The 15,699-nt window shown below is 42.0% G+C and overlaps 1 protein-coding gene across 1 annotated transcript in view; it reads left to right on the forward strand.

Annotated features, from left to right (window-relative positions):
• Positions 1–6,574, forward strand: part of LOC146342572 (vomeronasal type-2 receptor 26-like) — a 32,063-nt gene extending 25,489 nt beyond the window's left edge. The window contains exons 6-9 of the mRNA XM_084807902.1: positions 776–1,636; positions 2,287–2,514; positions 4,683–4,809; positions 5,673–6,574. Coding sequence (XP_084664028.1) covers positions 776–1,636; positions 2,287–2,514; positions 4,683–4,809; positions 5,673–6,574 — 2,118 coding nt within the window. The remainder of the gene's footprint in view (positions 1–775; positions 1,637–2,286; positions 2,515–4,682; positions 4,810–5,672) is intronic.
• Positions 6,575–15,699: the final 9,125 nt, after the last annotated feature.

Here is a 15,699-nt window from a genome sequence, read left to right on the forward strand (position 1 = left end):
GGTGCACTCAGTTGGAGGCTAGTCTAGCACACATCTGTAGCTGCTGGTAGAGTACCACTCACTTCCTTGATAAGTATGTATGGTGACAGGAAACAGAGGCACAAAAAAACATTTTAACCCAGCAGATCCAGCACATACCAGACAGAATTTGCTAGGGATTTCCAATCTGAGCCTTGAAGGCCTTGAAGGCATGAGGGACCACTGCAGTAGGCTTGCAGTAAATCCCAATGCAGTTATTGTTACCACTTCATCATATTATTTGACATTAAATTAACAGCAGTCTATCTTTTTGCCTTCTGGTTTTGCTATTAGTAAGGAGCTTTGTGACATGGAATTTCCACCAGCCAGACCCACAAGAACACCAGGTTTGCCACAAGCTTCTGCTGACCATATTACACCTGGCATCCCAATGTCATGTGTGCCAAGGATGATGTTAAGTCACATATGTGCCAAGTCACAGGTATCAAAATATGTTCCAAACCTGCACCTCTCAAAGTCCATTGTTGTTGTTTATTCAGTCAGTCGCTTCCGATTCTGCGTGACTTCATGGACCAGCTCACGCCAGAGCTTCCTGTTGGCTGTCACCACCCCAGCTCCCCCAAGGTTGAGTCCGTCACCTTCAGAATATCATCCATCTAAGTCCAAAGAAAAGATGACATCCTGCTGGTTAATATAGTACTTGAATAAAAGATGCAATATGGGTTGATATCAGTTGTCTTCCATCTCCATCTCTCTCTCTCTCTCTCTCTCTCTCTTTCTCTCATATTATCTGTAGATCACCTATGGCTCTTCTCCTATGAGGAATGACAATATCCAAAATATGTTCTTCCACTGGATGTTCCCAGATGGAGCTCATCAGTATGATGGGATTCTCCAGCTACTCTTGTATTTCAAATGGATATGGATAGGGATACTTTCTCAGGATGATGTTCATTCAGAGGAATTTGTATGGAATGTTCTTCCCATGTTTTCCCAGAGTGGTATTTGCTTTGATTTTATAGAAAGATTCCCCAAACTAACCTCTTCGAGTGACTTGGCTGCAATGGTAGAAGAAGGTTTTGAAACAAGCATCATTGTTATGGGAAGCTCTACAAATGTTGTAGTTGTGCATGGTGAAGTTCATACCATGATGACAATGAGAACTCTACCCAAGGTGGCAGAAATAGAAGGTATATCATTGTCAATAAAGGCAAAAGTCTGGATTATGACAGCCCAGATGGATTTCACGTCATATTCCTTTCAAAGGAGTTGGGACATGCATTTTATCCATGGTGCTGTATCCTTTGCAATTCACTCAAAAGATATTCTAGGGTTCCAGGAATTCCTTCAGATGAGAAACCCAACCTTGGAAAAAGAAGATGGTTTTATCAAGGTCTTCTGGGAAGAGGCATTTAACTGTTCCTTTCCCCATCCTTCTTTAGACAAGGAAGCTGGGCAACTCTGCACTGGGGAGGAGAAGGTGGTGACCCTCCCTGGGTCTGTTTTTGAAATGAGCATGACTGGCCACAGTTACAGTGTCTACAATGCCATCCATGCTGTGGCACATGCTTTGCATGCCATGTATTCATCCAAATTCAAACATAGAGCAATGGTGGATGGTGTAAGTTGGAAGCGTTTGAATCAACAGCCATGGCAGGTAATATCCTCATGTATCTGATGCAGAAGAGTTCACCATATCTATTGGTGCAACAATAGGCCATTAAGTGCACAGAACGTTTTCTCTCTATGTGATGGCTAAAGATGTTGGACAGTGCCATAACTAAGACCATATCAGTGAAACAGGGCCTCACACAAACATAATGGGTTTTACAGCCTTTGAAAGGACTCCCCAGGTTTATATAAATATTTTAGCCACTAAAATTAAAATAAATTCTAAAAAGAAAATAGCAAGGCACTAAGCATGCTCAGTAGTTCCCAGAATGCTGTGAGTGAGTGAGCAACACTTGGAGAAAAATGATGAAAGGAGGAAGGAGGGAATTAGCCTTCTGCCCCATTTGCATTTGGATTAGTAGGGCTGCATGCCATAGAGTTAAAAAAACAAAAACAAAACCCTCCTTTTGCATCAATTACAGCTGAATGTTGGTAGTGTTGAATAATACATATTCTCTTAGGAGTGTGAGCAAGTTGAATATAGTTTTTCAAGTTTCATAAGTACCTATTAAATCTCAACTATAAAGGACATTTAAACTGCTATGGGCAATGGACTACCATCAGTATACCATTATATTATGTTCAAAATGTAGTTTAATCTGAGAAAAAATGCCTTTTTTTCCTGTACCAATTCAGATCCATCACTTCCTGAAAAGTGTCTCATTCAACAATAGTGCTGGGGAAGAGATTTCCTTTGACCAAAAAGGGGTATTAGTAGATGGATTTGATATTAACAACTGGGTCACATTCCCAAATGAGACCTTTCGCAGAGTCAAAGTTGGAATGATGAACCCACAGGCTTCCCCAGAGAAGAGGTTCACCATTCATGATGATGCCATTACTTGGCCCAGAAGGTTCAACCATGTAAGATCCATTTCACAATGGGCTTTTCTAAATGAGGCGTTTAGCCCACACCTTTACCGAGGCTTCTTGCTTCAGTATTCTTTACTGGAATAACAATGGCTCCTTTACATGTGTTTTCTTCAAGGGGTTTTGTTTCTCTGCCTTCCATTACAGAAACACTAGGTGTTGTTGTGGTATAGGAAAATTGCACAAATACATGAGGTTCCTATAATGCCATTGAGAAAAATACCAGACTTTCCTCATTAGGAAAAACATGACAATCATGGTTGCAAAGTATGGGAGAGGCTCTGGAGGATGACAACTTCGTGTAAAGGACCCACAAACTACCATGAGTGAGGAATTATGAGCACACAGTAAAAACCTCATGTAGAAAGGCCCAATGTATCCCAATTAGGGATGTTGGAGAAATCCTCCACGGACCCCAATGAAGCTGGATTCTATTGAATCCACCCCCTTGAAGTCTGTGGAGGATCGGATCGCCTCCCTCCACCTCCCTTGCGAAGTCCTCGCTGGCGGATCCTGCCTGCCGCCAGCTCCGAAGCCCCAGCAATATGACCTCCATTGCCCTATCACTGGCTGGACTGACAAACTGCGAACGCAAATGGTATCTGGTGTAGAGGACGCCATTTGCGTCTGCAGTTTGTCAGTTCAGCCAGCGATAGGGCAATGGCAGCCGTATCGCTGGGGCTTCGGAGCCAGCCAGCAGCTCCGTGGAATCACCGTGGCGCAGAGCTGGCTGGTGAGGATTCCGGGGGGGAGGAATGGATCGTCATCCCCCCCGGCGGACCCCCCGTGGATGGCAAGGTAAGGGATTCATACGTCCCTAATGATGGGCCTAATCCCAATTAGTGTTGTGCCAAAATCTCCTCCCAATCTCTCAAATGATTTTTTCCCCTCTAAAAGAGGCTTCCATTTTTCTGCACCCTTCACAGGGCACTTTAGAATGTCCTTAAAATCCCTTTTGGTGGTGATTTTGACCATACTTTGTCATTGAGAGGTAGCCAACACTGCTGTGTTGCTTGGCCCTTTCTCTTAAAGCATCCCATTGCTCACACTTCCTGATCTGATCCATGGGAGGAATTAGTTCATGATTTCTTCCCCTTGGCTTTAATTAAAACACAGGTAGCCTGTAGAGCACACCACAAGACAGATGACTGAACAATGAAAGAGAGGATACTTGGCTAGCTTCTGAGGTAAATTCAAAAAGGCAGCACCTCACCCATGAGAGTTTCACAGAAATGCCCTTCTCCTTTTATTATTTTAATGAATCAATTTCTTTCCCCATCAAGTTGTACGAGAATCCTCAAAGAAATGTGAAAGTATTTTTCAGCACAACACTAATATCGATATCTCCTCAATGTTCACATCAACATTCAATTTTCAAACACAGAATCAGCTCTCTCTCTAGGTGAAAGTTTACAGGAGAGATCCATAATCATTGCACTGATCTAAGTCATCTCCCAAAGCAGCTATTACCTCTCACATGTGAAACATACAGGGACTAAGGTCAAGCTAAAACAGCTTGTGAAAAAGATATAGGAAGTGGTGAGACCTCCATGTCACTGATATTCAAATACAGCCAATAGTTCTGCTAATTAGTATATAGACATATATTTTTAAGATCATGTAGTCCTGACCAGTGGTCTCCCATACACTAGGAAAGATTCAAGCAATAGCCATTTAGAAGGGTTTGACATCAGAGTCTAACTTTTTGTTCACAGGAGCCAAAGTTGAAAACAAATATGTTTATCAACTGACCAAGCAAAGGGACTCACAGGGTAAAAAGTAAATTTTAGAACATATAAATGTGAGGAAGAAAAAGCAAACTCTAACCTAGAAACCCTAACAGAATATATCAAGAGCAATAAAATATGTGAAGCATCATTTGAAAGTATTCTAAATTGATAAGCTATTGGACTAAGCTGTGATGCTGTCAGTATATTTTCCAAGATCTATATCATAAATACAAAGTTACTGGAGTAACAGGAACTATTATTGGCTGTTGTCACATAAAGAGTTTTCTCTGAAAACAAAGCCAGTATTCCATACTAGCAACAATGTTTTATGTATCTGTAGTTTTATACTTCAGCTAACGAGATCCCAACTCCCAAGCTATTCTCTTCTTCTTCTTTTCTTTCTGTCTTTGTCTTTTTGTCATTTATGGGCAGGCACAACCCCTTTCTCTGTGTAATGAGAACTGCCGTTTAGGTTATAGTAAAAGAAAGAAGGAAGGGAAGCCGTTTTGTTGCTATGCTTGTCATCCATGTCCAGAAGGAAAGATTTCAAACCAGAAGGGTAGGAGACATATTGTACAATATGTATAAATTATATCAAGAATGATCCATATGTACACTAGATTTTTGAATATTGTTTAAATTTTTGCAGGTGGCTGATAAGTTTGGTGTGTGTGTGTGTGTGTGTGATAAGAACTCTCCAAAATCACATTTTTTCCCCCATAAATTCAATGGAAAAAACTTTAGTTTTTAACAAATCAAAGGTGGGAGAAAGTGAAGCTGATGTTTTGGTCCATGCAGGTTTGAGTACTCATCTCTTAAAAAGTGGGAATCCTTAAGTATTCAACCATGTTTATGGTGCTAGATTTGGAATGTCACCTCTTTTTTTTTTTTTTCTGCCAGGCTCTTCATATTTAACAGAAACTTGGCAGGCAGGTACAACATTGTCTTCTCACAATTCGATGGACTTAAGATGATGATGATGATGATGATGATGATTAAAAATTAAACTGACAAATTTGGCCATGTCAGCTGAAAAGATGATACTGTGTAATATTTCTACTGAGATGCAACTGCTCTTGTATATACCACCTAATATCATGATGGGTTTCAATGCGGGGTGGGGGTGGGGATTTCACTATATCTAGAGATGATGTAAGTAGTTTTAACTGCTTCTTAATCATATTCAGGGATTGAAGGCATATTTTTTGGTGGAAATGAGCTTCCCTTCCCTTGACCTGCATTGCTTCTGGGTCATAGCTGAATATGGCTTCTTGTAAAAATAATGAATTGAGAAGGGCACAGGCACGGATTTCAGAGTCATAACAGAAATAATTCAAGGCTTTATAATGGTTGTGTTTTATTTCCAGCAGGCACAACATACAGGGCTTCCATGTACAGAAGGATATATGCTTTCTTTTTCAGACATGGATGACTGTTTTGAATGCCCTGGGGATCAGTATCCAAATAATTATAAGGATGGTTGTGTTCCAAAAGAAATAACCTTCTTGTCTTATGGAGAACCGTTGGGGATCAGTTTAGCCACTTTTGCCCTCTTCTTTTCTTCCATCACAGCTTTGGTGCTTGGAATCTTCATGAAACATAAGGAGACTCCCATAGTCAAAGCCAACAACAGGAACCTCAGCTACGCTCTCCTCATCTCCCTCTTTCTGTCCTTCCTTTGCGTTTTCTTATTCATTGGACAGCCTGAAAAGCTGCCATGCCTCCTTCGACAAACTGCTTTTGGCATGATCTTCTCAGTGGCAGTTTCTTGCATATTGGCCAAAACCACCATTGTGGTTCTAGCTTTCATGGCCACCAAACCAGGGTCCAGGATGAGGAAATGGGTGGGGAAATGGGTGGCTAACTACATTGTTCTTTCATGCTCCCTTATTCAAACCATGATTAGTACCACGTGGCTGGCAATTTCTCCCCCATTTCCATACTTTGACATGCAGTCAATGACAACAGAAATTGTACTGGAATGTAATGAAGGTTCACCTATAATGTTTTACTCTGTCCTAGGCTTTATGGGTTTTCTGGCTACTGTCAGCTTCACTGCAGCTTTCCTAGCCAGGAAATTGCCAGACAGTTTTAACGAAGCTAAATTTATCACCTTCAGCATGTTAGTTTTTTGCAGTGTGTGGCTGTCCTTTGTTCCCACCTACTTGAGCACCAAGGGGAAATATATGGTGGCTGTGGAGATCTTTTCTATCTTGGCTTCCAGTGCTGGATTACTGGGTTGCATCTTCTTCCCAAAATGTTATGTCATTTTGCTGAAGCCAGAGCTGAACAGCAGAGGAAAGCTAACCAAAAGAAATAATTAAAGAATGAATGACTGTCTCGTAGAATTTGCCTGTAATGAAGTCACACTGTACTCAGCTGCTCATAATCATAAATTTAGATGCTGCCTTCCAGATCATTGTCTCACTTCTATAGGAATTAATTGAGATGGTGTGGAAATTGGGAAAAAAATCCTCCCATTCAGAAAAGAGCAAGCCATTAAAAGTTGAGCCCCAATCCTTCTGTCTGATTTATAATGCTTCAAAACTGCAGCATTACTAAAAACATATAGGAACATAGGAAGCTGCCTTATACTGAGTCTTACAATTGGTCCATCTAGATCAGCATTGTTGACACTGACTGACAGCAGCTCTCCAGAGTTTCAAGCAGGACGCTTTCCAGCCTTATATGAGATGCCTGGGATTTAACCTGGGACCTTCCAGATACAAAGCACGTGTTCTACAACTGAGCTATGCCCCCCACCCCGAAATCAAACATAGCACTCCATCGTTCTGATATCCCTGGCTCTTTCCCCAAAACTGTGGTGTGAAGGGGAAGAGTAACATCAACTTTGGTGTGGAAGACTTCACCAATTGCATAAGTTGGATCCATAAGGCCTGACCACTCTTGAATTACTCTTAGCATGAGCAAGAGTCAATTTCATGTTGGAGAGTCTGAGTAATAATCACAGCCCATGCTTCAAAAATGATGCCTAAGCAAGTGCTGAAATCCTCCAGCCATTACTGCTGTCCCCACATCCTCCACCATCAGTTTTTATCAAGGAGGGGGGCAGATGAGAGAGTTTGGAGAAAACTGCCAAATTCTAGATTTTTGTCAAAAATTGTAATGAGGATGTTCCAATAAAGATTGAGGCTTGAAGTGGAGGTATTATACCCATTACTTAGAATTACAGGATGGACTCTCAATTTAAACTGAAAGTGGTTGAACCAATTACAATGGATTAACCACTTCCATCCTTGTCTTTTATTCTTGTCTATCAGTTCCTCAGTCCTCTCCAAAGAAAATGACAATCTCATGATCAAATTCCTGAGCTTGAAATTATTCTGCTGATCTTGCAAAGACAAATCTATGGGGTTCTTCCCACTTGCATTTACTCCATTTCCTAGAACTTCCTCAGAATCACTAGTGGTTTCATTTTTCAAGCAGTTGGGAACACCTCTGCTTTGTTAATAATGGAGTTATGGATTAATAGGGTGAGAGTGGACAATCTCAAACTGAGAATGTCCAGTTGTCTATTAAAAAAGCATCATTGAATATCACTGTATGCAGCTCTCCTTCACAAACATATACTTTACACTCACCGAATTCTTAAATATGGTATGTGAGCTTTTAGGACAGCCCTTCAAATATACTGATGGTATTAAAAGTGATTTTTTTAAATTATTGTAGTGATGTAAATATGTGTTGTAGGAAAAGAAATTATGGATAATAAGCCTAATTAAGCAGATGTCCTGTTATTTTCACAGTCTCCTACTTCCTGACTATAACTGGGTCCACAGAGGTGTGTGTTTTCTGATGCTTAGAAGGACTGTCATTTTACATTCAACACAGTTTATAAAGAGCTGCTCATAGATTATAGTTTAAACTTTAATAAACAACAAGCAAGTGAATTTAAGACAACTACAGAAAGAAATTGATACCTTGTTATTTGTTGAAAAAGGTAATACGAAAAGAAAACAAAGCAAAACACAGTACATACATTACCAATACAGATTTCTGCCAGCAGAGATTACTTCCTGCTGGAAGAAACCCCATGTAGTATCTTCCTTTTATTTTTGTAGTTTTAATTATACTTGAATATTATATACAATGTGATTACTTACTGCACTCTGATTGGCTACTGTGATCTTTCAATCCCACCTCTTCATATTTATTCATATTTGATGATGTTTTGTTTTTATTTGTACAATTCTATATAAATTTCCCAACTTGTCCTTTGTGGTTTTGATCTGTCTCAGGCATGAACCTTATTGAGCAAGAATGTTTTGTTGAATGTTCCCTTTTCCCTAGGTCAAGCTTCCTGCCAGTAATTGCTCAAAAGCAAACTTTGGTTCAGACAGCCATTTTAGGTATGGCTCTTTGATATGCCTGATTAGGGATGTACGAATCCCTTACCTGGCTCTGCACAGGGGCATCCGCGGTGGGGAAAAAAAGGGGAACGCAAATTGCGTAGTGGACGCTATTTGAGTTCCCCTTTTTTTCGCCGTAATCGCTTACGTAAATATTTACGTAGGCTAAAAACGGCGAAAAAAAGGGAATGCAAATGGCAGCCGCCATAGCCGCCGCCATTTGCGTATGCTGGGTTTCCCCCCCCCCTGCTGTGATAGGCTATGTAAATACTTATGCAGCCTATCATGGCCTCCTCAGGGACACAAATGGCGGAAGCAAATGGCGGCTGCAAGAAGGCCGCCATTCGCAAAGCAGGTGTGGATGGGAGCAGGTAAGTGCTCCATTTTGTGCGCCTTTTGTGGGTTGGGGGAGGCGGGCCTTTCATGGGTTGGGTTTTGGGGGGCATTCCGAATGCACTGGCATTTGGCCTCACCGAGATCCGTCGCGGAATTCTCTGACATCCCTACTGCAGGCTCCATGCAAAAATGGCACCCATTGGCACAAGGCACAACACAACATCCTCTGCAGGTAAATTAAGCCATGCAAAGCAGGTCCCTGAGTTGGCTATTTTTGTACTGAGCTGATTTTGGGGGCTTCCCTTTTTTTCTTGGAACTATATATTTAACCACAGTGTTGAAGAATTATTTTACTACTGAAAAACTCATGAAATTAGACTACAGATATCTAAAGCTGAACAGATACTGGGGAACTTTGGTTATTCCCTGACAACTGAAGTTATATTTTTGTAGTTCCCCAATTTGGCGGGAGGGTGACGATGTTCCGCCTTGTTGGATAAATATCTCCCAACACAGTTATTCATAGATTTTCTTTTTAAGAGCCATATAACTCATTACTCTGATCAAATAGCATTTAGCTGAGGCCGGAGGGACACCTTTTTCTTTATGATAATGTAAGCTTGTATGGCCCTAATTCTGATCAGGACAACCACACACCAGGACGTATATTGATAGGTATACACCTCCTACCCACATCATTGTTGTTTTTTTTTCAACAATTCACTCAGGGGGGTTAAAAGAAATGAATAAAAAGGCTATTTGGATGCTAATTGATTTCCCCCTTTTAAAAGCCTCATGAGGGTTGGGAAATTTGGGAGGAAATGGTCTGGGGAAGCACGTAAGGAAGCCTGTACAAGAATGATGTGCTCCACTTGAACCAAACTGGAATTAGACTGCTGGAATGTAACATAGAAATAGGTGGCAGGGAACCTTTTAAACTTAACCCTGGGGGAAATCTGACAGGAGCTGGGAAGCATCCGGTTTGGACTGAATCATCTCCAGGGAATGAAGATGAAAATGCTTCTCACTGGCCAGATGGGGAGGGGGGAATAGGCCATGAGTATATGGTGGAATGTAATAACCAGTCAAAGAGGCCTGAGGGCCACAACAGAAGATGCACATGCCAGAAACATCTGTAGGACGACACCATGTATAGCTGTTTCTGTGCTAGGGCTAGAAGCCTCCAAGCCAAGGTGAGAGAGCTGGAATGATTGGTTTTAAAGGAGAACGTAATATAGTGGGCATTACAGAGGAGTGGATTGTGTTTAGTCTGGTCCATCTGGGTACTGTCAATTTTCAGGCATCGTCCACTCCTTCTTCTGCTCATTGACAGATGCAGATTTTTCCCCCTTTCAGAAAGGTATGCAAATAATCCACCACAATTATGGAACTGGTATTTCATGTATTTTTCTTAGCTCACCATAAAATCAATGAGCAGAGTGCACAACAAAAGACTGCAACCAGACTGATGATAGATCAGAGAAGTATAGAATTTTGTCTGCGTTCTTTTTTTAAAATAGCATAGCCATTAGCGTATCGTACAGCGACTTCCATATTTTCGTATGGAAATTGCATGCAATTCCAGAAACATATAAAAACGGCCCACAAGTCTGTGCAATCTGCACAGCTCAGTCGACAGCAGATTCTGTGGGTCATTTTCATGGAAATATGGTGTTATTTCACTGTGTTTCAGGTTCCTCTGAAATCTCAGTGGGTGGGGAGAGTTTTAATCAAGCCACCTGGTGCACCATGGTACCAGTCTGAACTGGAGCTACACACGCTTACAAATAAAAAGCTAACCTTCAGCCACACAAAAAGTGATTTGCGCAACACACAGTTTGGCCCAATGAGCTCAGTTTTCTGGAGGTGGACCACAGGATACTTTGGCTGAGATGTCATCATCCTGTTTTCTTTTGCCATGTTGCAGAAAAGCTAGAATTCTCAACATGTGATTACCTACCCTGTTATTATCAAATTAATCATAATGACATCTACTACTTCTCCCCATCCCCAGGGAGTCCTAGAGGCCACATCCATAGCAATGAACAAAGGCTGAAGCATGTTAATAACGTTCCCAGTGCCATTCAGAGCTTAGTCTACAGACACACTGGACTCTGTCGGCCTGATCATTGCTTCTGTTGATCATGGAATTCTGGCTTTGGATCAGCTGAGTGTATGGCCATTGCAATGAAGCTTTGCCACTCAGGGACACTTCAAGAACCATGTTGGAAGAGATGTTGTTGTTCAGTCTTTCAGTCATGTCCGACTCTTCGTGACCCCATGGACCATAGCACGCCAGGCCTTCCTGTCCTGCGCTCTCTCCCAGAGCGTGCTCAAGTTCATATTCATTGCATCCGTGATGCTATCTAGCCATCTCATCCTCTGCCGTCCCCTTCTCCTTTTGCCTTCAGTCTTTCCCAGCATCAGGGTCTTTTCCAGAGAGTTTTCTCTTCGCATTAGGTGGCCAAAATATTTGAGCTTCAGCTTCAGTATCTGTCCTGGAAGAGATGAATTGTTGCCTAAAATGAAGTTCTTTTTTTTTTGGCAAGACTGTCATATTTGTGGTATTAGTGCTGCTGCCCCAGGTGTTAGGCCAACATCCAATCGTTCATTGTCCCATTGGACACCCTATTCCTATTCTTCACAAATATTATCAATCAGGGGACCTTATAATCGCTGGCATTATGTCTCAGGTCTTTATATTTTCAAAAACCATAACCTTTGAAAAACATACATCTCTTGAGCTTTCTGATGATCATATGTAAGTATTTATTTATTTATTTATTTATTTATTTATAATATTTTTTGGCTGCCTTTCAGGGCAGAAGCCTTCCCAAGGCAGCTTACAGCAATAAAATTCATAAAAACAGTTAAAATATTAAAAGTGATAAAAACATAAAAACAATAAAAGCAACAATAAAAGCCAACAATAGACATAGACTCATAGGGTTGGAAGGGGCATACAAGACCATCAAGTCCAACCCCCTGCTCAATGCAGTGATCCTGATTCCCAGGCGGTCTCCCATCCAAGTACTAACCAGGGCTGACCCTACTTAGCTTCCAAGATCAGATGAGATCACCAGCAACAATGTTAACAGCAGCACCAGTTTGGTATTTTCACCATACCATATATTCCCACAGTAGCCATATTTCTACTCCTACTACTGTTTGTTTTATTCTCAGTAATTTGGGTGTCTTCTGGGGTAGGTTGAATCTCATGTCCCTAGAACCTTTCTGTGAGGAGTCCCATCCATATTTGACAATTTCCTGGGTATGCCTCAATTCTAATATGCCACAGCTTTTCCCAATATATTTAATAGGAAGAGTGGCAGACGTGTTCTATCACTGCTTTGCACAAGGCTATTTGGATAATGGGCTCAAGTTACAGGAAGCCAGATTCCGGCTGAACATCAGGAAAAACTTCCTGACTGTTAGAGTAATACGACAATGGAGCCCATGACCTAGGGAGGTGGTGGGCTCTCCCACACTGGAGGTGTTCAAGACGAGGCTGGACAGCCATCTGTCAGGGATGCTCTGACTTGGATTCCTGCATTGAGCACGGGGTTGGACTCGATGGCCTTGTAGCCCCCTTCCAACCCTACCTTTCTATGATTCTATGATAACTCCTCTAGCTCTCATTAAGAATGTCTCCATAGGCATTGCCCCAAGATTCCAGCCTCACTTCATACCCAACGTTGGCATCCCATATCTCTGCAATTGTTCATTCTCAGTTCTTTCAGGTGTGAAAGTACTGTAATGTATCTTAAAACAGGTGATTTCCTGAGTATATTTTCTTCAGAATTTTACATGTTCTATTTTAATCTAACCCCACCCAGTAATATGTTTCTATTTTAAGAAGTTGTCATAATTTTAATCAGTAACTGGTTAAATATATATTTGCAATAAGGGTGCCATTCTGAAGTGACTGGTCAGGCTTGCAAACTGCAGCAAACATATTTGCAAAAAAATATTTTGTGTGAACTGTCTCTGGAAATATCATGTGTATTTGATAGGACAGGGCAGCCATCACGTACATTATGTTCATGCATTCCATTCCATTTTTCATTTTATACAGTATTTGGGCAGAATCGAAAGGTGCTCTTCCACATGTGGCCCCACCGATTCTGGTCTGCACACAGCCAGCCTCACCGTTTCTGGTTCCCTACCACTTGTGGAATGGCGATGTAGTTAGGGATGTCAGAGAATTCTGCCATGGATCTCGGTGAGGCCAAATGCCAGTGCATTCGGCCCCCTGAACTCCATGGCGGAATGGCCTGCCACCCCCCCCCCCACGGATCCCCCTGGGACGAAACTCATCTGGAGTGGATCTTCCGGGCGGCCAGTGACGGCTTCGGTGGTGGCCGGTCTTCTGACCAGCTGCCGCCGCTGCCATTTCCAGGCTTGTGTGTAAAAAAAAAAAAAAGACGTGATAGGCTACGTAAAGATTTACGTAGCCTATCATGGCTAGGTTTAAAAAAAAAAGAAAAAAAAAGACGTGATAAGCTGCGTAAATCTTTCCATAGCCTATCATGCTTGAGTGGGTTTAAAAAAAAAAAACGCATACGCAAATGGCGGCTGTAATTAATGTTGGTTTACAATTTAAGATTTTTAAAAAAATGCCCCCGTGATAGGCTACGTGACGATTAACGTAGCCTATCATGGCTAGATTTGCAAAGTCAGCCATGATAGGCCATGTCAATCGTCACGTAGCCTATCACGGGTGACTTTAAAAAAAAAAAAAAGATTATGTAGACTACAGTGAAAATAAGGGCAACGCTATTTGCGTTGCCCTTATTTTCGCCGTAGTCTACGTAAAGATTTACGTAGATTACAGCGACCAAATAAGGAACGCGAATGGCGGCTCCCTATTGTGGCCGCCATTTGCGTACGCGCTTTTTTTTTTTAAAGTCACCCGTGATAGGCTACATGATGTTTCACGTAGCCTATCACGGCTGACTTTGCAGATCTAGCCATGATAGGCTACGTTAATTGTCACGTAGCCTATCATGGGGGTGTGTTTTTTTTTAACTTTTTATTTCGCGGCCGAGCGAGGCGAGGCGCCTCCTCCCCGTCCTGAATTTCGGCCGGGCGAGGCGGAAAGCCTCCCCCCCCGGCCTGAATTTTGGCCGGGCGAGGCAGGAAGCCTCCCCCCCTGGCCTCAACTTAGGGGGGAGCAGCGAAGCGTCTCCCCCCCACCACGAAGCAAGCTGTGAGACCAGGTAAGTGGCTTTCGTGCACTCCTAGATCTGCAGAGGTAGCTATACATTCCTTTTTAACCCCCCCTTCTTTTCTCTAAAAGCTTGGACCATACAGCTATATAGCTGAAAGCTTCAAACAGTGCATTTAGCTAGTTTGGATTGGTGGAATTGTACAGCTAAGTACAATTGAAACTGCTGCTGGGCTTACTTGGGCCTACTAACATTGTTGTTTGTTTTAAATAGGCCTTAGTAAGAGTTAAACTGTAGTGTATTTTCCATAGTGTATACATATATTTTTTTCGTAATCATTGCATGTTTCACATTTTACTTCTGTACATGATGTTCTTCTGCATTTAATTTTCTTTATAAACTATTCATATCTTAAGACTTCTTGTGTGGTATAATTTCATTTGTTTAACAACTTAAAAGGGTATTCACTGTTTTCCTGCTTACATTTTGAAATATATTTTCAAACATATTGCACTTTTAGATAGCTTTTTAGATAGCAGGGATCTGTATTGGGACCAGTGCTTTTCAACTTGTTCATAAAGACAGTGCGGTGTAGTGCTCAGAGTGTTGGACTAGAACCTGGGAGATCTGGGTTCTAGTCCCCACTCAGCCAAGAAGCTCACTGGGTGGCCTTGGGCCACTTGCTGACCCTGAGCCTAACCTACCTCACACAGTTGTTGTGACTGTGAGGATAAAATGGAGGAGGAGGAGGATGCCCATGGCAGCTGCCTTGGATTACTTGCAAGAGGAAAAAGGGGAGGTTATAAATGTAGTAATAATAAATATAATAGTAGTAGTAGTAATAATAATAATAGTAATAATAATAAATGATCTGAAACTAGGCCTAAGCAGCAAGGTGGCCAAGTTTGCTGATTACACCAAATTATTTAGGGCAGTTAAAACTAGGGATGTACGAAAGTCACTTACCTCAACCAAAATTTGATTCGCGGTGGGGGGGAGGCACTCCGTCCCTCCCCCCGAAATTCTGGCCAGGGGGGAGGCGCCCCGTCCCTCCCGCCGCAAATCCTGCCGGCCGGGAATGCAAATGGCGGCAGCTGTAGCCGCCGCCGTTTGCGTCCCTGCAGTCAGCCATGATAGGCTACGTAAATATTTACGTAGCCTATCACGGCTGAGTGGAAAAAAAAAACCATGCATACGCAAATGGCGGCGCCCATGGGTGCTGCCATTTGCATTCCTTATTTTGGCACGTCTAGTCTACATAAACATTTATGTAGATTACGGTGAAAATAAGGGGAACGCTATTTGCGTTCCCCTTATTTTCACCGTAATCTATGTAAATGTTTACGTAGACTACACGTGCCAAAATATGAAACGCAAATGGCGGCGCCCATGGGCGCCACCATTTGCATATGCGCAGATTTTTGTTTTTTGTTTTCACTCAGCCATGATAGGCTATGTAAACATTTACGTAGCCTATCACGGTATTTTTTAAAAATCTAGCTGTGATAGGCATAGCCTATCACGTGTTTTTTTTTTAACTTGGAAATGGTGGCGGCGGCAGCCAGTCAGAAGACC

This window comes from Heloderma suspectum, chromosome 6 (genome assembly GCF_057233095.1).
Source record: "Heloderma suspectum isolate Gila_16-S chromosome 6, 16-S_ref, whole genome shotgun sequence".
In the NCBI taxonomy this organism is placed as follows: Eukaryota; Metazoa; Chordata; class Lepidosauria; order Squamata; family Helodermatidae; genus Heloderma; species Heloderma suspectum.